This window comes from Sturnira hondurensis, unplaced genomic scaffold (genome assembly GCF_014824575.4).
Source record: "Sturnira hondurensis isolate 20B ecotype Veracruz unplaced genomic scaffold, ASM1482457v3 Scaffold0001872, whole genome shotgun sequence".
In the NCBI taxonomy this organism is placed as follows: domain Eukaryota; kingdom Metazoa; phylum Chordata; class Mammalia; order Chiroptera; family Phyllostomidae; genus Sturnira; species Sturnira hondurensis.
Genome location: NW_028074503.1, coordinates 12,751,873 through 12,777,653, shown reverse-complemented (window position 1 = coordinate 12,777,653; position 25,781 = coordinate 12,751,873). Strand labels below are relative to the sequence as shown.

At 41.8% G+C, this 25,781-nt stretch overlaps 1 protein-coding gene, 1 long non-coding RNA gene and 1 pseudogene across 3 annotated transcripts in view; 2 read left to right on the top strand and 1 right to left on the bottom strand.

Moving 5' to 3' along the window:
• Positions 1 to 15,208, bottom strand: part of MAPRE2 (microtubule associated protein RP/EB family member 2) — a 143,793-nt gene extending 128,585 nt beyond the window's left edge. Inside the window, exon 1 of one of the 2 annotated variants that reach the window (XM_037032908.1) lies at positions 15,136 to 15,208. Coding sequence is in view for 1 of the 2 variants with exons in the window: in XM_037032899.1 (XP_036888794.1) it covers positions 13,650 to 13,673 (24 nt within the window). In the remaining variant the exon portion in view is untranslated. Of the gene's footprint in view, positions 1 to 13,649; positions 14,439 to 15,135 lie in introns of those variants that run through there. The other variant, XM_037032899.1, reaches the window with a different exon arrangement.
• On the top strand, positions 5,610 to 11,940 carry LOC118980014 (60S acidic ribosomal protein P1-like; annotated as a pseudogene).
• A 12-nt stretch (positions 15,209 to 15,220) lies between the features above and the next one.
• Positions 15,221 to 19,237, top strand: LOC118977825 (uncharacterized). Its single transcript, XR_005064617.1, has 2 exons — positions 15,221 to 15,348; positions 18,861 to 19,237. It is a non-coding gene; the product is annotated as an uncharacterized LOC118977825 (long non-coding RNA).
• Positions 19,238 to 25,781: the final 6,544 nt, after the last annotated feature.

The following is a 25,781-nucleotide window of genomic DNA, read 5'->3' as shown; positions in this document are numbered from 1 at the left end:
AAAAAAAAGCCCAAGCTTAGTCATTATTTAACATTTAAAACAAACGCCCCAAGTGTGGGAAGAAAAAAATAAACCAAAAAATGCATGTGGTTTTCAGATTCCAAGAGCAACTCTTAAAACACCACTAAACCTGACAGGATGTTGTTAAAAATCTCCGCTGGGATGGGCCACAAGCCCCAGAGGAAAAGGTGACTCAGGGGATTCAGGCTTGACGCCCCAGGGTGTAGAACACTGCAGCTGTTCTACCCACTCTGCACAGCTCAGCTGCGTCAGATTGCTCAACGAGGCACACTCCAAAGGTGTCAACCGAGAGACCAAACCGCACCCAAGGCCCCAGGTCTGGGCAAATCACCACGAATAGCATCACCATGAACACTCGGATAAGCAGTTCAGGACAGAAAGACAACCTAATATGTGCTTCCACAGGAGATAAACCTGAAGAACCCAGAGTCACAGTTCCACTGGAGCTGGTGTTCTTGGTGAGGAGTCAGCACAGTGTAAGATCAGAAAGGGGGGCAAAGTCACCCATTCTCCTGTGTGGCTAATTATGAGAACGGCTGCTGGTAAGCAGTACCAGGAACCTCTTGCTCCTTTGGCATAAGACAAACAACTGCCCTGCAGGACAGAAGTGGCTTGTTTCCGGGCACATTTTGATTGCAAAGCCCTCATCCATCTCCCGCTGCTTCAAAACATCAGCCTCTGGCCAAGGCCCCTCCATCAGCTTGTCCGTCTGCTCTGCTTCTCCATCCCCAAAATATTCCTTCCACAAGGAAAAGACCAAGCGGTTCCTGAACTCACCGAAAGCTCCTGGGAGCTGGGCTCTTGTTTAGTTTTCATGTGGGCTTAGAAACATCAGTATAGGAATAAACATCAGTGCACTTTGTCTACAATTTTAAAACAAATAAGGAAGGCGGGACGTGGATCCCTTTCAGTAGTTTGTTTTGAACACAGGGCTGGATGAAAGGCAGGATGGGGGTGGGGGAGTCTCACCCTGAAATTGTATAGATAAGAAATGTGATTTTAGTGCGAAAATGGCCTATGGTATGATTCAATATAAAAAAAAAACGTGGTAACATCTGTCAAAAGCTGTTTTGCAGCATTCTGCTATTATCTCTGCATGTCTCCCAAATGCTTGCCAAAGCCTGCCTGCTTCTCAATGTCCACATAGAGTGAAACATGCAATTCCTCCCAGGGGTGTTGATGTTTAACAGATATTAACTGTCTAAGCAAAAGGGACACAGTTTCAGCCTGGGCTTTCAGAAATCACTTACAGAGAGAGAAGCATCCCTCCACAACCCACCCTGTTTGCAGGAGTGAAATCTACAACAAAAGAAAACTGCAGACCAGTGACCAAGAGAGCCCTACCTTAGGACCCCACTGCCCAGCACCGAAGTAAACTGTCATCTGTGTCTCTTCACCTACAAAGCGGTGGTGTTGGAAAACAACGAAACAGTTCTAAAAAGTGATCAGGTCAACACGCGCTAGACTCGGGGATGTGGAAATGACCAACTCCACCCCACCTCCAACCAATTTATGTGCTGGGGAGGCCCACGTGTGGGGCATTAAAGGCAAACAAACCACCACAAGCCTCCTAACCTATTCTAAATGGGTGGGCCAGTGGGAAGGCCAGGGAGTGGGGGGATGGGGGTGGGGGGGTGGGGGGATGGGAGGGCAATGAAGGTTTTCCAGAACAATGTTTCTCAAATGTTAACCCAAAACAATGGACACCTGTGGATCTTATTAAAGTACATATTCCAATTGAGAATGTCTGGGGTGGGGCTGGAGCTTTTGTAAGATGCTCCCAGTGATGCTGATGTTACTGGTCCGTGAAAACAGTTTGAGCAGCAAGGACCTAGAGGAATTAATGCCTGAGATAAGAGAAAGGCTAAGCTTAAATTCACCAGGCAAAAACATCCCAGGTGGAAGAATGTGCAAAAACACCAAAGGTATTGGACTGACCAAAAAGTTCATTTAGTTTTTTCCATAAAATAAAAGACATGCTTTTCTTTTTCACTAATAACTTTATTGATTTGGATATTTTGAGTATGTAGCTATCTCCTGCTAGTGGCTTCTAGTGGCTAGAGGCCAGGGCTGCAGCTAAACATCTTCCAATGCATAAGACAGCCCCACAGCAAAAAAAAAAAAAAAAAAATTGGCCAAAATGTCAACACCACCAAGAAACTTCGCACACAACTTTTGATACATTTGATCAGTCACAGCACCTTTTCCATATACTGCACAAATCTTTTTTCGCATTTCAGTTGTGTTTTTACCTTTCTTGAAATGCTGAAGCATAATACACTAAAAGCATTGCACATTTTCTTCCGTCTTCAATATTTAACATGACTGCACGAAAAATCACCAATTTTGGTAAGTTTTTAAAATATACACTAATATGACAGCTGTCATCACACCATCTAACAAACTGGTTTCGAATGAAGTTAAGAACAAAGCACTACTAGAGCCACTGTACGGGAAAAACTAAAACCTTTTGGTCAACCCAACAGAAACATTCTGTTGGGTACGGGAAACAGCATTCAACATGCTAAGAAAAATCTTTATGTAAGAAATTATTAAATGTGAATGCAGACATTTAATGTAATTCACATTTAATTTAAATGTGAATGCAGAAATTATTAAATGTGAATAAGAGGTTTACACAAGATTGAAAGCAGTTTTTGCAATCATTGTGTGTAGGTGGTAAGATTAGGAATGCGGCCCCTCATTCCCCGCCCTCATCTTTTTCAGACTATGACTAATGAATTTATTTTGTATTTATTAAAACAACAACAAAAACATGATTAAGTTTCTCCTCCATGTTCTGGTTGGGGGCAGTTCTCCGCCCTGAGGTGACTTTTACCACAATGACCATGCGGCTTCTTCCAATGACTATGTAATAGGAAAAGATACAGTGCTACTTACAACTGTTATGTGATGGTGCGGTTCTGACGGCTGCATAAAAACATATTCTCAAAGGAGTAGCTGATGGAGTAATATTTTATATTCAAGGCTTCACTGGAGTAATTTTATAAAAAGAGTTGAGTAATTAAACATATTTAGAAGTATGTAATCCATTAATAATTTTTCCTTGGGAAAAATGCAGGAGGAATAGTGTAGAATTCTGGCAGACAAAACAAACAATCAAACAAACAAACAAACAAACAAACCGTTGTGTCTTCTGACTTCACAGAGCAAATGATCCATCGCCAGGTGTCATGGAGCTAATCCCTGCTCCAGCCACAACATTACATTTCTAAGGAGCAGAGGGAAAGCTGTGGTTGCCTCGGACTTACAGCACCAGCTAGATGTTGGTATGACATGTACTCTCTGGTTCAGTTCCCAGTGCATAGATGGAACTGTCGAAATCAACATCACCTCTCTTCCAAATTAGGCACATTGCAGGAAACCACATCATATAATATTTAGTCAACTGCCAGCCAGTCGAAAGCTGATCACTAAGCAAATCATTGTTGCATGTGATAGTCATCACGAAGACCCACACATGTTACCTAATTTGATTCCTACAAGAATCTGGTGAGACAATGCCAGACTCTATTGTCTCCATCTGACAGATGAGCAAACTCCATGGGAAGGATGTTGATGAAGGATGGTTGAGTAACACCTCCAAAGTCTCCCAGCTAGTCAGCAGCAGCAGAACTAATTTTAAATATCAGGCCTTCTGATGTTCTCACTCCAGTCACAGAATTCTTTCTGTGATATAACACTGTAATTTCTTTAAAAAAACACAAAGACAAAAAAAAAGCCCCCAAACAAACCAAAAAACAAACACAGACAGGTTGGCATTAAGAAGTGAAGTTTTCCACAGTGGCTGCACCAGTCTGCAATCCCACCAACAGTGCACTAGGGTTCCCTTTTCTCTGCATCCTCTCCAGCACTTGTTGTTTGTTGATTTGTTTATGATGGCCATTCTGACTGATGTGAAGTGGCATCTCACTGTGGTTTTAATTTGCATCTCTCTGATGGCTAATGATGCTGAGCATCTTTTCATATGTCTCTGGGCTCTCTATATGTCCTCCTTGGAGAAGTGTCTGTTCAAGTCTTTTGCCCATTTTTTAATTGGGTTGTTTGTTTTCCTGGAGTGAAGTCATGTAAGTTCTTTATATATTTTGGAGACCAAACCTTTGTCCGAGGTATCATTGGCAAATATGTTTTCCCATATAGTTGGTTCTCTTCTCATTTTAATGCTGTTTCCTTTAGCTATGCAGAAGGTTTTTAATTTGATGAGGTCCCATTTGTTTATTCTTTCCTTTATGCCCTTTGCTTTAGGGGACATATCAGTGAAGATGTTGCTGCATGAAAAACAGTATGGAATCTCCTCAGAAAACTAAAAATGAAACTGCCTTTTGACCCAGCAATTCCACTGCTGGGATTATATCCTAAGAACCCTGAAATACCAATTCAAAAGAACCTATGCACCCCAATGTTCATAGCAGCACAATTTACAATGACCAAGTGCTGGAAGCAACAGAAGCACCCATCAGCAAATGAGTGGATCAAAAAACTATGGTACATTTACACAGTGGAATTCTATGCAGCAGAAAGAAAGAAGGAGCTCCTACCCTTTGGGACAGCATGGATGGAACTGGAGAGAATTATGCTGAGTGAAATAATCCAGGTGGTGAAAGACAAATACCATATGATCTCATCTTTAACTAGAACATAATCAACAAAAGAAAAAAGCAAACAAAATATAACCAAAGACATTGAAATTAAGAACAATCTGACAGTAACCAGAGGGGAGGGGGGAGAGAATTGTGGGGGGAAGGGTTTTCAGGAACTACTATAAAGGGCACATAGACAAAACCAAGGGGGAGGGTGGAAGCAAGGGACAGAGGTGCATTTGGCTGGGGTTGGGGGGAGTCGTGGGGGGAAAATGCAGACAACTGTAATTGAACAACAATAAAATAAAAAATTTTTTTAAAGTGAAGTTTTTTTAACTCAAAAGGAAGTCAAGCCTATGAAACTTTTTAAAAATGAGGTTTTAAAACTTAGAATTTCACAAGAATAGATTGGAATTTGCCACAGGCTCAAACACATGCCCTTTGTTCAGTTTCAGAGGAACCTAGGGATACAAATATGTGAATGTGTGTGGTTGGCACATGAATATTCTTGTGTAAGTTACAACACGAAATGAAGAAACACGAAAGAGACTAGGTGAATTCAGGGCCAGGAAGTACGTGCCACCTGAGCTGTAGGCTATTAAGAGCAACACTGACTCTTATTTATAATAGGCTGTCAAGTTAGCGCTTAGGAGAGTCATTTATATTTTTCTTATTTTGTTATATAAAACAATATTAGAAATGGTTGTTTAGGATTTTCTCATGAATAAAATAGAAACAAGAATTTCATACCTTGCAGATATTTGATCAAAAGAAACTTTTTTCTTAGGTGTTAGAGTTTATTAAAGATTATTTGAACATGGTATTAAACAAACAGCCTGATTTCTGTGTGAGAAACTGAATCTTCTAGTTCAGGGCTTCTCAAAATTTAATGTACAAATGAATCACCTTTGGGCCTCGTTAAGGGGGAGGAGAAGTTCTGGGGCGCAGCACGGAATTCTGATTCTGAGGCACCTGGAGGTGACGTTAATGCTGCAGGTCCTGGGACCACACTTGACCAGCAGGGCATCACTGAGGTCCCGTGGGATTGAACTGCTACAGCATTACCCACCAACTGCAGGCATTAGCAACATCCACGTAGTTGATGGGTTCCTCAAGTTCCTGCACTTCAGCTGTTTACCTATTGAGGTATCTTTGGAAGAAAAATCGGCCACCTGCTGCACCGGACAAACTGAGGAGAGGCCTGCCTGGCGGGCCTCAGAAACTCAGAGACCTAAGGTAAGGACGTCGGTGGTCTGAAAGAAACAATCCCTACCTAAAAGCAGTTTAAGCTGGGCAGTCCCATCCTGGGGAGGTATGTTTCTTTAACAAAGGTCAGTCTTCACCTTAACTGTGCCTGTCTGTCGTCTTTTCTCATTTAAGATAACTAACCTGATAACATTGCTTCAGAATATCAAAGTAATTTCTTTTTTCCTGACCGCTCAAAGCACTATTACCATACCATAGAAGATACCACAAATCCCCTCATTGTTATTATCTTGTTAATTGTTAACTCTTAACTCTCCTACCTATACCCGCTTATGTTAAAAGAACTGTGTCAACTCTTGTTCCTTTTTATCCACTTCCAGAGATCTTCCTGCTCTGCTTTCTCCTGCCTCCCTAATCAATCTACCATCCATGAATTTCATGTAAACCCCCTATGACTTCCCCTTTGGTTTTGACATGTAAAGTAAGTGGCAAAACTTCCATTTCCCCAAGCATTTTCTCAATCCCTTGAGATTTTACTTCCTGGTAATTATCAGCTTGGGTCAAATAAACTCATAAAAATCTTCCAGGTTTGGGTGTTTCTTAGATTGACATATCTATTAAGAAATCTTGAAAGGATAGAAAGTACCTGAAAACACCCTAGGAAATAAAAAGATTGCTAATTTTCTAGTTCTGGTTTTAATTTTTATTTGCTCTCTTAATTAAGCAACTTGTGCAGAAAACTACAATAGCTTGATTTTTTTCTTTAGTAGGTAAAGGCAGCTCAGAATTTTTAATTTATTATTTCAGAAATGTAGTTTCAGATATTTTACAGATGAGGAAAGATAGTCTTTTTGAGACTTATTATGGGATAAGAGTAGGTTTACAAAATTTAGCAAAAGAGAGAGAGAGAAAAAATGAACTCTTCAAACTAAAAACAAACCAAAATAATGCAATGCCCTATTAAATGTGAGAAAAGGTTAAGTTTTTTTAAAATATAAGTAGGTCCCATATATTGAATGGGTTTTAAAAATTACTGTTCATCTGAAATTCAGATTTAAAGATTAAAAGTTTAATTCTTTAGTTTGAATCTATCCCATGCAATATATGGGACATACTTATACTTTAAAAAAATCACTGGGTTTTGAAATTAAGATTTATCTGATGTCTATTCTATCCGGCAACCCTAGACCCCAAATTCCAACCGACCTTGATGTGCCGGAGGAGCAGATGCTGGGGTGGGGCACGAACAGAGCCACTGAAAGTGTTGTTTAACCACTCCAGCTGCACAAAGAATTACTTTCTGGATTTGCCAGTACCACGCAGAACACTCAATTATTACCACTCTGAGTTGTGGAAACTCCTTTTGGGAGATTTGAGCCCAGAAGACCACACTTTAAAAAAAAAATTCATGATTGAGGCCTAGCCGGAAGTAAAGCTAACAAGAGTCGTATATCAACAGCTTCCTTCCCCCGGAAAGATCAAGTAGGCAAGGCAGGAAGGTTTTTCTCTATGCCCCTCTCTTTTCCACTTTGTAGAACTGAAGAAGCTTAGTAGGGAAATGGAGACTAGTTCCTCGGTAGGACTCACTAAATGTTGTTATTGCTCTGGCTGGTGTGGCTCCGTGGACTGAGTGGCAGCCTGTGAACCAAAGGGTCACCGGATTAATTCTCGGTCAGGGCACACGCCTGGATTGTGGGCCAGGTCCCTGGTTGGGAGCATATGAGAGGCAACCACAAATGTTTCTCTCCCTCTTTCTCCTTCCCCTTTCTCTAAAAGTAAATAAATAAAATCTTTAAAAATATGTTTTGGGCAAGTTGATTGGATTTAAGATTATATTGGAAAGAACAAAGGAGAGAGTGTAAGTAAGATGGTTGTAGGCGCTCTCACCTCTTCCTTATCAGTGTGTTGAAAGCAGCCTTGACCAGCCTTTGGAGAGGGTGGAATCCAGTGCTCTGACTTCACTTGTAGGTGTACACCCAGTAAAAAGTTCCATATACTATATCAAAACTAAAAGGAATCGTCTCATTTTTGCAGTTGCCTTTTCTTACTTCTTTTCCCTTCTTCCACCAACTTCAAGCACCAATAGTCATTTCTGCCAGGGTGTTTATGATGAATTCTAAGTTAGAACCAAGATTTGTCCTTGCTTAAGCACCTGACAATTACGAATTCCCTACTCTGGTGAAAATGTAGTAAGTTCAGTTAGTTCCTAATTTAGGAACTACTGTGGAGAGAACTACAAGTGGCATTTGAATGTACCGCATGCTGTATTAAAATATATTTAGTAAGACTGTGAAATCTAAGTTATGATAAGGGAGGCAAGTTACCTTCACTTTAACTGTTCCTCACCCAGTCAGCACAGGACTTAGACCATGTCTCCAGCTGTGTCCCTGTCCCCTTTCAGGAGCACGACTGAGTCCTGTTACCTTGGGAGTTGGTTGTCCACATGTCTGTACTACCTACAGTCCTAGAATGGGTTTAAAGACACTTGTTTTTCCTTTGTCTTCAGAAATGATTTAGTGGATCTCAAGTACCTCAAACTTTGTTACACTATGTAAGTGCATCATTCGATGTAATGAAAAAGCAACTTCTCTTTTTCCTGTTTATTTATTGATCTTCAAATTGCAGGTATACTGATTCCAGGAAAGATGAAGAGGACACCAGTTTTATATATAACCCTTAAAACTGCTCTATTAATCTAAGCGGAACCCATTTGCAAAGGTCTGTGGCATTAACAAGTTGTGAAAAAGAGGAAGTTCTCTTAACTGAAGGAAATTTTATGAAAGGCAACCCTTACCAAAAAAAATTAAGGCAAGTTCCTATCGAAGTAGTTATTGTTCTTTCAAATGTTCGTTTTAGAATCTTGATAGCAATCTGTCCAGCCCTGGGCAGAAAGCAAATAATCTGAAGACCAAAATCTGGTCTATTTTTAAATTTGGAAACTTCAAACTAAATTGTCCAAGGCATAATGTCAGCCATTAGTGATGTAAGTGACTACATGTGTATCTACTTGTTATTTAATGAGCACTGCCTTTATCAGGGCAAGCAATGTCCGTAAGCATGTGCTTTGGAAGAGTAGTGATATCTCCAAAGGCAGCCGTATGAAGTGGCAGTGAGTGGACATTCTCTAAATCTGAATAAATCCCTAAAGTATATCTTCCTACACTGAAACAAATAAGCACAAAAACGCCCTCACACATCTTCAAGGAAATTGCTACTGCTAAAGAATTAAGGCAAGTGGCACCCTGGGCTTTGTTGGCAAGAGTGGGTTACCCCATCTTCTGAAGTTGTGGAAAGAGTGCCAGCACTCAGTGTAACTCAATATTGCCCGCTGGGCCTTACTCAGGGACAGGAATTTTACGATGAACTGTGTCACTAAAATCCACTTATGTATTATTTATAAAGATACTGCTTTTGTAGAGTAAATATACGTAAGGGGGGGGGTATGAAACTAACCTGTCTTTAGTGATTAGTTTGAAACCAATTTTCCCTCCTTCTCTACAGCGGAAAACACTGAAAACAGACTAAGGCTTTAAGTGAGCAAATTCACATTCGAAACTGAAGTATGTTAAAATGGAATTAATCAAGGGTCTGCAAATTTGGTCTGTAAATATTCAGTCAATATTTAAAGCTCCGTGGCCCATGCGATCTTCCGTCAACAGTCCACCCAACTGAGGGAGCACAAAGGCAGCCCTAGACAAGACGTAAGCAGGTATGGCTATATCTACCTGACTTTATCTTGTACACTGAAATTTGGATTTCACGCCATTTTCAAGGGTCTCCAATAGTTTTTTTCTCTTGACATGTTTTTGACCATTAAAAGATATATAAAACCCAACCCTGCCCTGATTCCTGAGCTGTACAAGAATAGACCGGATGTCACAGTGTACTGATTGCTGAAACAGTTGGAGCCACGGGTTCCAGGTCAACCTGAGCTTAATGCCACTGGACAAAGTTCATCAGCAGTCAATTTTGAAGCATGTAGATTATTAGATTATGTTGGTTGGAGGCAAATTTCCCAATGATTCTATTCTATAAACCTCTGTTGTAACAAACCACAATTTTGCTTACTTTTCTAGAAATTTATGGGTACAGATTTGGAGCAGAAGTTTTGTGCAATGAACAGATTTGAAATACTATAGCCAGATTTCTCTGACTGAGGAGAGTCAATTCACATTAAATGTGAGGACGGAATATAGAAGAGAGCTGGATTTAATTTTTGTGCTCTCCAATTGGCGGATATTGCAGGGAGCTTCCCATGAATGGAACTTGCTGTGAAGGAGACGTGGAAACGTTAAATCAGAGAACCATCTAGAACAGATGCTGGACAGGGCACTTAAGCTTTTGTTGGCTGGCGGAACTAACCTTTAAGGGCCCTAAAGAGAGCTTTGCTACTCATGACCTGGGCAAGAATTTTAAAACTTACTCTGCTTATCTAGAACAAGCTACTCACGGCTCAGAATGTTTGGGGTTGGCCTAGTCCAAAGGTTAGTTAAGAATAAAGCAGGGAGAGCATGACTTAATGTGAATAGTTTCTCCTACTTAGAGGAGGGAGGAGATAATTAGAAATAAACTTGTCTCATCAAAGCCTCTGGGCAAGATTATACCAAAACCTATTCAAGACAAAAACAGTGTGATGTAATTGACACTGGAAAAGGAATCAGTACCCTAGGTTTCTCACCTTGGCATTGCCATTTTGGAAGATCAGCTAATTTTTGGACATGTTTGTGTTATTTGGCATGTGGGAATACAATGGACCCAATTATGCTTAGGCCCTGAATATGCTGAGGAGACCGAAGGGCTGCACAGATTTAAGGTGATAAGACTACCTTAAATAAGACAGTTCTCATGGGTTTTTGAAAACTTCAGAGCTTCTGAAGTTGAGGTTGATGCCCTTTCTTCCTACCTGACCCCTTTGTCCTACTTGTAAACATTCCAGAGTTGGGTATATACCATCCTCTGAGGAAGCCTGTCTGATCTACCTGGGTTAGGTCCCATTTTTCTTGTTCATATTTCAGCCTTTCAGTATCTTACACCTCTGAAAAAAAGTGTTTGGAATTTCAGAAGTGCACATCCAGTCCTTTCTCTAAGCTGCACAGAAGTGAAAATGAATGCATTTACATCATTTTGGCCTTGAGAAATTCTTCTTAACATTTATTTTTGGTGGTATATGTAAAAAAGAAAATACATCCAACTCCCCACTTTTAAATATGCTGGCTATTTAAATGTACTTGTGCTATTTTAATGAAGGCAGTAGGCAGATGACAATAAAAGCTGTTTAACTATTAACTTGCTATTTGTCCTACTCTGAAAAAATTCTCCCAGCTAGTGAATTCCTTTAGGCAACCACATAGTTGGATAGGTGTTTTTCCCACAATAATGGGTACAGAGTTAACTTTGGTGATGTAAGTATTATAACAACTGTTGGTTCTGCTCAGAATGCTGTTGTTGTGTGTAAAAATGTAAGTGAACAAGTGAGCTGCCATTTTATAGCCCTTAAGAACTATAATAGGCTTTCCCCAGCTGCTGTTCAGGTGCCTGGTTCTTGGCGGGGGTGAGGGGGGGTGGTGGGTGGGGGGTGGGGTGGTAAGGCCGTGTTGGTGCGAGGCCCTCACTTCATCCAGCGGTGAGCACCCCTTCCGGCAGCCCTTGCCCAGCATTCCTCCACACCAAGGCCTCAGTCTGCATCTACTCAGCCCTTAGTCTGCTCGACCGTGAAGGTGGCTGATGAAGGTGCCGGAGGATAAGATCAATGACCTCAGGGAAGCAGCTGGCGTAAAAGCTGTGCCTTTCCAGCCAGGCTTGTTTGCAGAGGCTCTGGTCAATGTCAACATCTGGAGCCTCATCTGCAATGTAGGGGCTGGCAGACCTGGCCCTGCAGCTACTGCGGCACCAACAGGAGGTCCTGCCCCTCCACCAGGGCTGCCCCAGCGGAGGAGAAGAAACTGGAAGCCAAGGAAGAAGAATTTGAGGAATCTGAGGATGATATAGGCTTTGGTCATTTTGACTAAACCTTCTTTGTAACACATTCAATCAAAAGCTGAACTCTGGGGTGTGGGGGAAAGAATTGTAACAGAACTTTGGCTCATTCATATTCAGAATGTCTGTCTTGGAAAATAAAGCTGAATGTACTTAGGCTGCTTTGCTCACAAGTGTTCGCCCCACCTTCTGATAACGTTCAGAACAAACAAGCAGCATGGATAACATAAAAGGCTCTGAGCTATGGGGCTGTAGACATAAGGTCCCGAAGAAGCAACAGAACACTAAGCAAGGTAAATAAGTGCTGGGGGAGGCTCAAGGTTCAATAGTTAACAGCACTGAAAGTTTGCCAGGCACTGGTGTTCCTCCTTCAGGAATGAAGTGGGGGAGAAAGCCTGTAGGCAATGCTGGAGAGAGTAGTGGTGATAGAAAAAATAACGAGGAAAGGAGAGGTACAAAACTAAAGGTAATAGTAAGAAAGATGAGAAAAAGAAGTATCCAATAAACTTTGTTTACATCTTTAAACAGGTCATCTTATTTAGGCTGACCCTGTGGGGATACGTTTTTTTAAAGCAAGAAATCTTCCATTAATAGCAAAAATAAAATTTTATGTAAAATGTTAGTATAACCATTCCTATTTAAATAGACCCTTTAATCCACCCTTGAATGTGTAATCAAACCGTATTTGATGTTTTGTATTCAACATTTGTGGATTGCAAATTCATCCCATTTCACACAATTGAAATTACTCTAACTAGTTCGCACTTTTCCAACAATTTTTAAAATATGCCTCAACACCTAAAAGATGACAAAATATCTAGTTAGTTGACTTTGTATTTCCCCTTCCAACAGGAGAGATTATTTGAAGCAGGTGGGAGGGGAGCTGGAAAAGGGAGAGGCTCCTACAAGCCAACAGATCCTCATCAGATATTCAAATGTGTTTTCAAAGGAGTGGCCTTTGTGCGTGTCAATAAGCTACTCCATGTAATTACTTCCTACTCCCCGGCTCCGCCTTGGAGTGCAGCCGACTGCTGACTCACCAGACTACTCCTAGTTAGTTTCTGCTGGGTTTCCCCACTGCCTGCTACACGTGAGGCAGCACGGGGACGAAAGTTTCTACCCGTCTCCTTAACAACCTTAATAACCGTGCAGCAACCAGGCATTGGCAGTGAACTTGCATCTTTCTACTAAGAACCAGACCCTAGACAGAGAGGGTGAGAAACGATGTGGCAGGTGTCAACTGCTAGCAAAGCTGACAGATGACAGTCCCCACCCTAGGGCATTCTTCAGCAGCACCCAGTTTCAGCGTCTTTACCCCCCACCCACCCTAGTAGTTAAACTGGCATCCTGTCTTGCAACGCCTGTAAAGGCTGGCCACTGAATTCTTCCTTTGCATCAGTGACTCAAACTCTGCTGCACAATGGTATCCCCAGAGACTAAAATGAAGTACTGAAGGCTGGCTCTCCGCTGCAAACTGTCTGATTTAACTGGATTTGGAGGGCAGATGGACATCAGGATTCGTTAAAGCTCCCAGGTGATTCTAATCGGCAGCAACGTTGGGGAACCTTTGCTTTAGAGAAGCAGTGTTCTTCCCACGCAAGAGAAACCTACCGGTTTAGCGTACTTAATGACCACTTGGTGGGCTCCCAACCCTTCTCTCTTGGAGATCTACTGACACATAGCCCCTGATATCCTCAGTATTCAACAGAATAGAACGTTAGGAAAGCAATGGGGGCATTTCCAGCGGGGACACTGTTTAGACAACGACCAGTGCCCCTTTGCTTGCTAAAAACACAGATTTAGCGTCCAAGAGAAGCAATGCAAAGGTGCCATTCTTTTGATTACCTTTCGATCTCTGTTCTGTTTCATTCCACAACGTCTTGTTCAGCAAAGTTGTAAACCTTGGGTCCTCTCAGATTAGGAGCAGGTGCTGCGCCCGAACCTCAGTCAAGAAGGGATCACTTCACTTCGGCTGGGACTGAACCGCCGCCTCCCAGCGCGGCCCCAGGGCAGATACTATGCTAATCAAGAAAGTTCTATCTTCTCCCCGTGGGCGGGCGGGTGTGGGTTCGAACGCTTAACCCTTGGTTTTTCGTGACTGCACTATAGCGCGTTTTAGTGACCTCCTCTGGCCTAGAGGGTCTGGACCACGTCCCAAAAAGGGGAGGGGGAGAAGAGAACGTGAGCCAGCGATGGAGAAGACACGCAGGGAGGAGGCAGTAGTGTCGGCTGGTGCCGGGATGAAGGGATGGCTAATGTTAGGGAATATTAATTACTCCAAGCGCTAGTGACCCTGCAAGGACTAGCAGAAGGGGACTGGGGGTTAAGACAAAGGCTCCTTCTGCTCAAATGGCTTCAGCGCCCCTTCCTCCGAGGTTACAGCGTTGCCCTCTACGATGGCAGGCCCTTGGCATAGGACTGGCAGAGTGACTCAGGGGTGACCAAATCTACTGGCTCTTACGGGGTTCGAAAGTGCATTTCCGAGCGCTGCAGGTTCAGAGGGGGCGGTCTTTCTGTGCCCATCCCTCCTCTGGCCCTTTGTGGGGCTTCTGATCTCGGTACAGCCCTTCTAAGGGTGGGCTGAAGAATTCCCCACGGAAGCAGAGTGGGGAGTCGCTGAGTAGCCCTCGCCCTGCGCGCCGGTTGCTCCCTGCAGAAGAACCACTGGGGCTTATAGTAACTCTTTCCCACCGACCCGGCAACGGGTTCCGGGGACCGAGGGCAGAGCGAGGGCGGGAGCCGGAGCTGAGTGGGAAGTGGTGGGGCTGGTCTCCGCCGAAGGGGAAGAGCCGGGGGCAGCAGCTGGGGTAGGGGTCCAGGGTGTGCTGCCCCGCGGAGGGCGCCAGCCTGCCGCACTTCCTGGTCTGTCCCGAAGCGCGCAGCCCCTGCCGGCGCCCCGAGCTCTCAGGCCCTGCGCCCCAACTCTGGCGTCTCTAGGTTGGTGCGCTGGGGGTGCACACACGCTAGATTCGCTTCTTCACCAGCGCCAAATGTTCCTGCCCTCGGCCCTCAACCCCAGAGACAGTCCACTTTGCTTCTGCCAGCGTGGCAGTCTGGACTCCCTCCCCTTTCCCGGGGTGTGCAGCGTTGGGGCCCCAAGGAGAGGTGGCCCGCAGGAGTGCGGCGGAGCACCCCCGGGCCCCGGCGCAGACCCCTGCACAACTTTTTGCTCGGCTCGGAGACCCCCGGTCCCACTGGCTCAGGCGCCGGCGGACTGCAGTCCCCGGGCAGCAGAAGGAAGTCAGGCCAGTGCCTGGGATGGGAGGGACCTCGTCAGGGCAGGGGTGTCGGGGTGCGAAGGGCGGTACCGCTTTAAATGCACTTGACTCACCTGCTCCGGCGCCGCGGCCTCCTTCCTCTACTGACAGCTGGGGGCTTTGTTTTCTCCACCCACCCGGCGTGTCCGCTCCACCCCCACCGCCACACGTGACTCACCGTCTGCCACGGCCGCCGCTCGGCTTGTCCACCCCGGGAGAGCGCGGCCAGCGCCGCCACCCCTTTCGGGGGGGTGCGGGGTGGAGACCCCAGCGGAGGAGAGGTCCAGGTAGGTCCAAGGTCACCCACCGGTGGGGCAGTTGGAAGGTAGCACGCAGGTTAGAACCGTAGGGTGAGTCGGTGATAAAAAGTGCTGGCTGGGGAAGCGTGCTGGGCTTTTGGGCCACACCCGAGAGGGAGGAAGCCGGCCTGGCTGGGAGAAGGGGCTTGAAAGCCGACATTACACGCTGAATTAAGTACCTGTAACTGGGGACTTCACACGAAGGGATTTGCATCGGCTTTTGACACCAATTGTCTATACTCAGACCTGGGGAACAACTGATAATGAGGCGCAAACTAGTTTTGTCAAGAACATTTTAAATTACACAAGACAATTCTAAGCTAAACAATACGATTATTATTAACCAGGCGATAATAAAAATGGTTTTATTGAGCTTTTATATCTGCTTTTTGGTGCTCTGGATATTTGGTTCTATTTGGAAAACGGGATCCAGGCTGTATAAGTTAACTAGAGATTATTGATGTGGTTGCCTTCCACTGGGAACAGCACCTATTTTGAATGAAATGAATTGAAAAAATGTCAAGACGCAGCTCAATATCCGCTGCTTTTGGAAGTGCTCCCAAACTGCTGATCTCCAGCGTTTGAAACCACAAGAACCTGTAGTCCGAATCCTCCTTTTTGCCCTTGGAGAATACATCGCCCATGATACCTCCCTGCATCCTCCGAGTTGCCACTCAGGAAAAAGGTCGTCTTCACTCCCCCAGTGTCCATGAAAGCGAAGTCTGCATAGCGGGGTGACTTAGTCCAGTGTTTTAACGTGCAGAGGGATCACCTGGGGGCCTCGGTAAAACTAAAGTCTGATTTAGTGGGTGTGGGGTTGGACTTGAGATTCTGCATAATGCTCCCAGGTAACGTCATTGTTCCTGGCTTGAGGATCACGCTATAAGTGGCAATACTTAGGGCACCCAATTTGTCATTGGTCAAACTGTTCTGAGTCCTGACTGCGTCACTTAATAGCTCTGTGACTTTAGGCAAGTTTCTTAATGTGTAAGCCTCCCAAGTTGTAAAATAGGGATGTTACTAATACCCACCTCAGTCTCGAAAATTAAATGAGAAAATTCATCTGAAGTACCGAGGGTAGTGCCTGGCACACACACGTGGGGTTTAGAGGTTGTTGGGGTGGTCCTCACACGACAGCCGGCACAAACCCCAAGACACCTGCAGGGGGAGTGGTGTGTGTGCTGAGCACAGGGGCTAAGGCAGCCAACCCGAGAATGACAACTGCACCCTCATAGGGCCTTGCGGGGACCAGATGTGTAGAATAAGTTTGTTGAGTAATTGAACAACTGTAATGCAGAGCAAATCATATATGTTTAAAAGTTCTGTTTGGAGCAGGGACCTTGCTTGCTTGAAGACCAGGGACCTGCACTTGGTCATGGCGATGGAGAGGCAGGGGCTGCTCTGACTGCTCTCAGCACTGGGAGAACTTGATCCCCTTGTCAGTGGAAACAATTTTATGAAAAAAGATGAAAACACTGAAAGGTGTTTGTGAGAACACGATTTCCAGTGAACTAGATAGATAGTTTTTACCCTGAGGGAAGTGGCTTGGAAAAGCCATCTTCGATCAAAATGTGAAAATTCTTGAAGCAGAAGAGCCTAGGTTTTCTTTCTCAGCACCACGTGACAGCTATTTTCATCTGAACATTCTGAAAGAGTTTTTCTCAGTTCTTTTTGCCATTAAGTTCTCCTGTCAGCTTATAGTGCTGGATCTGTAAAACAACTAACGGTGGTTTTCAGGTTTAACCAGGGAAATCCCACCAAACAAACTGCAAAGAAAGTAAATCCCCAAATGTGTTTATTAAAGAACTTTGAAGTATTTTTTTAAAGAGTTCTCCTGTTTCATCTGAAAAACTTTAAATCCTGATAAATTAGTTCTGGGACATTGAATTAAAAAATAATTTTGCTTTTTATTATAGATAATGTCCAGCTGGCTGTCAGATGGGTAATCTATTTTGATATCTGAGAGAGTAAATGAATTGTTAAGGAGTAGTACATTTTTTATCCTCATTAAAAACCTTGAAATTTAAATTTCAATGAATTTATTAATGAAGATATGATATTCTTAGCTCTCCAAATGAATGGGTATTGTCACCCTAGTTCTCATATCTCCCTTCTTCAACCCTTTTCTTTTTGCACCCCCTCCCCGCAAGTATGAATGTTTAAGAATAATTTCTTAGCTTTTTATTTTTCTTATTTTCTACCATTTTCCTTGGAAATTTAGGTCTTATATTTAATTTTTGAGTGTGTGATTCCTTCTGAACCCACCTAAATTCTTAACCTGTTTCCAAGCCCCATTTCTGTGTTACCAATTATTCGCTAGGCATTTCCACTGGATTTCCCACTAGTCCCCAAGTTTCAGTGTGCTCTAAATTAAGCTCCACCCTCCTCCCATAACACTCATTATTTTCTTGGTAATAAATCAAGATGGTTGTCTGCATTGGTCCACCTTCAGTGCTATTTCAGGGGCTTGGAAAGGACACATAAGTGTCCCTGCTACCTTCTTGCTGCTACCAGATATATTGATGAGACTTTGCCTTCAACGGTGACAGGAGCTCACTCATATATAAAAACAACTTACTGGTATATCATCCACACATGCAGCAGTGGGCTGCTGCATAAATGGTGATCAGTGTGAATTGAGCTAGTGAGGCTGTATCTGTCAGGGTAGGCTAGATTATGCTGCTGTAACAAATACCATCAAAATCTCAGTGGCTGCCCTGGCTGGTATGGCTCGGAAGGTTGGAGCATTGTCTTGTAAACCAAAGGGCCTCAGATTAAATTCACAGTTGAGGCACATACCTAGGTTGTTGGTGTGGTTCCTGATCTGGGAGTGTATGATCCTGTGTCCCCCAAGCACACATGGGAGGCAAGCAATTGATGCTTCTCTCTTGCATCGATGTTTCTCTCTCTCCCTTCCTCGCTCTCTAAAAAAAGCAATGAGAAAATGTCCTCAGGTGAGGATAAAAAAGCAAACACACATCAATGACTTAATACAACAAAAGTTAATTTCCTGCTCCTGCAAAGTCTCCTGGGCAGCTCTTCTGGTGGCTTGTTTTAGCCTGCTTCATTCCTGTGACCTCTCCATGAACACCATGGCAATGGGATGGTATGGGAAACTGCACTTGAAACTATAAATGCTTTCATTTAGATATGACACAGATCATTCCTCACATTTCACTGGTCGAAGGAAGTCACATGGTCATCACCTAACTTTCAGGGGTATGTACTCAGAAGGAATGGGAAAGTGTAAATCTTGGGGAGGATAAGTAATGTCTACCACAGGGATTCATTTGACACAGCAGGTGGTGAGGGATACAATAAAATTGGAAACTGTCTAGGTATAGTAGGAGGTGAGCATAGAATACCAGTTGGAGGAAGGTACTCAGTGGTATGTGGAGTCTTGGGAGAAGCATTGTCCTTGTTGTTATTGTACAATATTATGTAGCAGGACACTTAAAAGGGAAAAATTCTGTCTCTCTGCCTGTCTCTCTGCTTGTCAGCGTCACCTTATGATTTAGCCAAGGTCAGCTGACTTCAGGCATTGATCATCTTAACTCTTCTCTGACACAGGAGCCGGGGAATAGCTTCCATCTTGATCATACCCTGAGGACACACCAACCACTAACAAGTAAGGTTTCATCAACACAAGAAACTTTGCTAATTTTGCTGACATTGATGGTCATTCTCCACTTGAAGAGTGAATGTGTGTCTATGAAGAATGAAATATTTCAATGAGATCAAGTCCTGTGTTTCCCCCCATCATTGTTTGAATTATGCTTTTGACAAAGAATTTTCTTGTTTTCAAGGGAATGTTGAAATGTAGCCTAATGAGTAAAAACCAGTCCATAGATAAGGGGAAGAAAGTACTCATGTCAATCTGAAAAAATAAAATCATGTTTTTCAACAAGTTTTTTTTGGCTTCTTCTTTAAATAGTAGAGATTCTGTCAACTAACCTTGTGTCTGACGTCTCCCACCACTTCACGCATTTAAAACAGATAAAGCACTGATACATGCTCTAAAATGCCACACAAACATAGGACATTATAATGTGTTGCTGGACACTGAATAATGCTTTTGATCTCAGTAATTTTATGTTGTCTCTGCCCACATCCATCAGTGACTTCCTTTTAAAAACAATTACCTCTTATAAAACTGCTCCCAAATAAATATTTTTACTTAACATCAGCATCTGCCTAAAGATAATACTCTGAGAGCTTCAATCATACATTTCCACAAATACCTAATGTGAGGTATTAAAAAAGAGGCAGAGCTTATCAATTAATATTTTAAACTGTATGCTCAAATATTTTTCATTCTATCTGGTTTATTTTTAGCTCAGTCCTTCCTAAGCTGTGATTTATACTTAAGTATAAATCATAACCTCAAGAGATATGCTGCAATAGACAGCTTTGAATGTAGTGTCAATACCATGTAGGACTGAGATGAAAATGTTCATTTCCAAGACACAATAGGATTTACCGAGATGAGTATTAAAGGTGGTATAAGATGACAACTTCACAGGAATCATGGCCTTGTGATAAGTGTCTTATCATGGAGTGAATGTTGAAATAAAAAAAAACATTACCACCTTCAAAGCATTGTTTGAGCTCCTCCAAGTAAATATTTGTGATTTACCTAAAATATCACGTTTTATCAAATTAAGAAGAGATCTTAAATGAATCAACCAAGTCCTAAGTTCTAACTATGTCCAGGAGCAACAACTGCTGCCTCCATAAGGGAACAGAATAGCAGAGTGAGAATATGCTTATTGCATAATATATATTGGTGGATACTCCATGTACAGCGAAAGGAGCAAAATGTTACCTCGGCTCATTTAAGGTAAGCCACTGTGTGATAATAAGTCTATGATTTTATACCACACTGAAAAAAATCACATATAAATCACATGAAATAAATTAGACATACTATTTATAGATGCTGCATCGAACAGATATAGTTTTAGAAGAATCTACTTCTGTATTCAGCATTATTTTCATCACAGTACACTTTGAAGGCAGCAGATTTAACTATACTCTTGATTATTTTTTTTAAGAGTGAAGCTATCTCCACACTTACCTAGTCAGTGTCTGAGGGCAGGAGATCAAATCCGTTAAGGTTTTCTACCACAATGTCATGGAGACCAAAGCCCAAAGAGCTTTCTAGGGACCAATGGGATCACCACTGTCTCACCTTGGCATCTCCTGGGAGACAATGCTGCCAACTTTTTAATTGAAAGGTATTCTTGATTTACTAAACATTACTTGCCAATTGCATTTTCTTTGCAGTTCCCCTATATCCCATCCATGAGTTGGTCATTGGTCAACCAGTGTGAGAATACTAGGTAACTGAGTCCCTGTCTCTCTTCAGAATCTTCTAATGGTCTTTGATTCTTCACAAGACATTTGCTATTGTTTGGCTCTTCAAAATTTACAATCGCACCAGCCTTCCTAGGATGTAATTTATTCAACAAATGGTTTTGTGATGCTTTCAACTGGGTACTTTGTTAGGTGCGGCAGTTACCCAAATGCTCTTTGGTCTCAAGGGTCTTACAGAACAAGGAACGGCCGGTGTGTGCAGTGTGGCTTGAGAGGTGTTAAACGATGTGAGCAAAATGCTAAGAGAACACTGGACAGTCTAGAAGGACATAAGAGCTCTCGTTTATGTTGGGTCTTAAAGGATGAAGAAGAATGTACCAGGTAAGGATGGTTTGGGGTGAGGCAGAGTGTGCGGGTACAGTATTCCAGAAAGGGAATTTGAAAACAAAGATATCATTCAAGATTCAAGAATGATGAGAAGTTCAATGTGGCTGAAGGCCTGGGTGTGTGGAATGGAGAGGTCACTGAGAGTGGACTAAGAAAGCCTGGGTGTGTCCAGCTAAGACGTTTGGCTGTAATACTTTGGACAGTGGTCTCCAAAATGGGGTGAGAACACTTCAGAGTTCAACACATTATATGAGATGATACACTGGAGTATAGGGGGAAAGTGTGAAAACTCGGAGTTCTGAAAATTTGAGAAAGTACTTAGGTTTGACTAATAAGTAACATATGGACTGTCATTGGCGCCCTTTCTTGGTCTGTGTGTCAGACAGACAGAAGGACTTACCAGGTACACGGAATTCTGAGGGGAGGGTTGAGAGCCACAACACTGAGGACCTGTCACTAATCCCCTTATTTATTCTTAAAGCAAATTGCAGCTTGTTAGCAATTTATGGGTAACTGGTTAAATGGACTTATATATATTATCTAACTTGACTAAGTCTCACAAAAATGGATAAATGACTTTAAATGTTGGAGTTAACATGAGTAATACAAATATTATGAGTTTTCACATAACCCCATGCAAAATTCATGGATCATTTTGAAAAATAAGTATCATAATTTCATAAACTCATCCAATGATGGACTTCCTCTTTGTATTTGTGGTTCTCTGTGACATGTATTTTGCAGCTCTATCAAACAAAACATCAAAATAAACTGCACTTAGAATCAGATTTTAAACTGCTATATCAGAAGGTAATAAAAGCTTTCAGAAATTATGAAGCATATTCAACATCATTCTCACTAAATAACTTTAATGATAACAAATATTTTGTCAACAATTAAGAAATAGAATATAAAATTGTGAATTTCAATCTCACCTTTTAAAATTTCAATTTTTATGTATACTTTTATATATATATATATATATATATAAATGCACTCATTTTAAGTCTATATAATTTATACATGAATGAGTATGTGTGAGAAAAGAAACGTTTTACTTATAGGAGTGTGGAGGCATAAGGAAGCCAAACTTGGTATTAGAGTGGTGTCTATAATCAAGCTTGGTGCTTTAGAAGATGATTTGGACAGCACTGTGGAGTGGGAGATGGGAGATGAGAGTGCAAAAGATCAGCCAGGTGGCTACTAACCTGATTCAGAGGGAAGGTAGTAAGGACCTGGTGATGGAGAGGAAAGATCACCAAAACACATGCTTTGGTTTTCAGTAGAGGGAGGGGGTGTGGGGTGTGTGTGTGTGTGTGTGTGAGAGAGAGAGAGAGAGGGGGATTGATTTTAATTGATTCCTAGCTTTGTACCTTGCCAGTCTGAGTGGATGGTGGAACTGTTACTTGAGATGAGGCCTCAGGAGCAGAGTTCAGTTTAGGGCATGTAAGACAGAGGTGCCCAAGGGATTCCTGGGAGATGACTAATGGGTGTTTTCAATACATGAGGCTCAGGAGAGCTTGGAGATGCCGATTTTATTATAGTAGCTTTAATTTCCTGATGTGCAGCTCTTTCTACAACTGCTGGTCTTAAAAAATATCCCTTCATTTAAAGACAAATTAACACAATAGTTTCACATTTAAATTATTCATAATGTAATAAAAATATTAAGAATCAGCTTACCATGCATCACCAGACAATTTTAGAATTTTAATTGAACTTTAATTTTAATTGAATTTTAATTTTAGGCTAATTTACTATTTTGTTATTTTTCAAGTGTTATCTAGACTATGGTTTAAGATACACGCTCTCTCTGTGCTGTGTTCTGTCTTTTCACACCTTAAACCTTCTTGTTGAAGCCAGTCATTTATTTTCTTTTATTACACTGGAGAAATTGTGAACGTTTTCCAACTCTGCTGTGCATCCCTTCTCCAGGAGTCAGGAGCACTGTTAAACCATGGTGCGAAATCTCCCATGTTGGTCACTGAACAACCTGTCAAAGCATGTTCTTGCTAAGTTATAAGGATGGCTTTCTTATTTCTTATTGTTGTTCAGTTACAGTTGCCCCAGTTTTCCCCCCTTGCAAGGATGCCTTTCATACCATGACACTTTCTCCAATTCCTTACCTTATACTACCAAGAATTTGTAGATAATTTACCAGTTTAATTTTCAAGTTTCATACAATTTTAACCATTTATCTCATAAATAGGATACTATAATTATATAATGCCAAGTAGACATTTAAACTTGTAATTTCTTCTATCATGGTTTTATGACATTGTATTATTTGTCATATCAAGTACTTATACACTTTCTTCTTTATTAAAATGGAATTAATTTTAGTGCAGGATTTCTCTCCATTAGAATGGAAGACCCATGAAGGCAAACATTTTTGTCTATTTTGTGTACTGTTCTATCTCCAGTGTGTAGAACTGTATCTGAACCTGATAGGTGATATAAATAAGTATCTCTAAATGATCGAATGAATACAGAAAATAAAGGAACAGAAGAGACTCCTAAAATGTCAGGATTTGAATCATCTTCCTTTCTATTTTTTAAAATTTAAATCTTACCATATTATATTATTTCACTGTAACTTAGCAACTCCATCTATTTTTTAAAACTCAGTTTAATATAAGTTCATTGTGAGATAGTTATTTTGGTACATACAAAAAGTTGCAATCTTTCAGCAACTAGGAGAAAAAGTCCCCTCAATCTTTTAGCTTACAGATATACTAAAGGCCACAAACAGATCTTACACAAGTCTCCCAGAAATATGTAGGCAGGAACGTTAAGTTTAGTCTTAAAAATACAACTCAGCATTTATAAGCAAAAGTTCTCTCTAGAATATGGCAAATAAGTGAATAAATAAAAATATAAGATACATTAAAATAATAGAACAGGAGACATAAAAATCAAATTCTTGAAGACCATGACTCTCTGTACCAATGGAACATTAATTACATGCTACATTTCAAGGCATTGCTAAAATAGAACTTAACCAAATCCCCAAATTAACTCTTGCCATTATTATCACCATTTCATGGTATATTTTTTTCCCCCATCTAAAATTGAGAAGAGTAACTGGGAAAATGACCACTTAACCATCTCAGAGAAACCCAGCTGCTGGGAGTGCCCATTGGCTCTGGGGACTTGGATGAGACTCCCTCGCACGCAGATAATGGATGGAGAGTGGAGTCTGCAGTGGTGGGAAAGTCTGGCCCTGACACTCCCCAGTCAATTGTGCTCAGAAGAAATGCTAACATGGTTTGCCACGCTACCATGTGTTTCTTTGTTCTCCAAGAACATCCATTCTGTTCACTGCTCATGAGTGCACAGTTAATTTAATCTCATAATTAGGAGTGTCAATGAGTGAATATGGAATGCAGAATACTGAGGGTCCACATACTCTCCTTCCTAACTCTTCCTCATTTTATTTTGTTTGTTGTTTTTTTCCCCACTCTTGTAAGGATCTTATAGGATTAAACAAATGTTGGACAAGTGGCAAACATTTCATATTACCTGAAAACAAATGTGTGCTCTTAATGCTGATCGTGACAAAAGCAGAGTCCAGCAGTCCACATAACTGCCACAAAGACCTTTACAGTGGGTACAGGTCTTCATGGTTGGCTCCAGAATAGTGGTATTTTTTGGTGCGAGGTCAGACTCACTGAGGCTGAAGACTGAATTGGCAGCATGCTGTTTATTCATAATGAGCTCTGTCCTGCACCAAGTGGAACCAAGTGCAAAATATAAAAAATTGTATGTTTAATATACACAACTTGATGAGTTTAGAGGGAACACTTTTGATCCTGATTGGTAGAGATCTCGGGTTCCAGAGGCAGAGCCCCGCTGGCTTCTCACATCAGAAGAGAGGGCTGTGTATATAGAGAATAAAATAAAATAATAACCCCCCCAAGAATGTTCAAATAGTTAAAGATTATAGTTATGTGATGGCTTTGGGGTAACTGCTGAAAAAAATCACATTAAAATATTTGAGGGTATGGGAAAACGATCACTTCAACATACTAAGAGACAAAGACAAGATTCAAAAGTTTTGATATCTTGTATATCCAAGATAATATTTCAGTAAGATGTTTCCATATGTTTCTATGCATAGAGAAGTAAATAAATAAGTAACATTGGAGAAAATATTTTTAATTGGTGGTAGTCCTGGATCACAGGGAATTTCTATTCTCTTTTGTATATATCTCTGTCTCTATACTAGAGAGGGTGCGAGGAGAGAAACTGATGATTTAAGGAATTGGCTCTTGGTATTGCAGGATGATTGCGGGGGCTGACAAGTCTGGAATCCAGAAGGTCCAAGGCCAAAGAGCTGACATTGAAGTATTGAGGAGAATTCCTTCTTCTTTGGGAAACCTCATTCATTTCTCTCAAAGGCTTCAACTCATTGGATACAGCCCACCCCTATTATGGAGGACAATGTACTTTAAAAATCTAAACATCTAAAAAATACTGTCACATCAACATCTAGACATGTGCTTGACCAAACGACTGGGCCTCATAGCCTAGGCAAGGTGACAATAAAATTACATCACAGCTTTATGCAATCCCCCCTCCTTCCTTTTATTTCTAGTAACAGGCAGATTTTCCATTTAGGTATCACCTCCTCCTCGTTTAGTCCATGCACGTTGGTCACACAGCCTGGTTTCCATTTAGTCAACTGTTTCTAGCTGTCTCAATCGCGATAGGCCCAT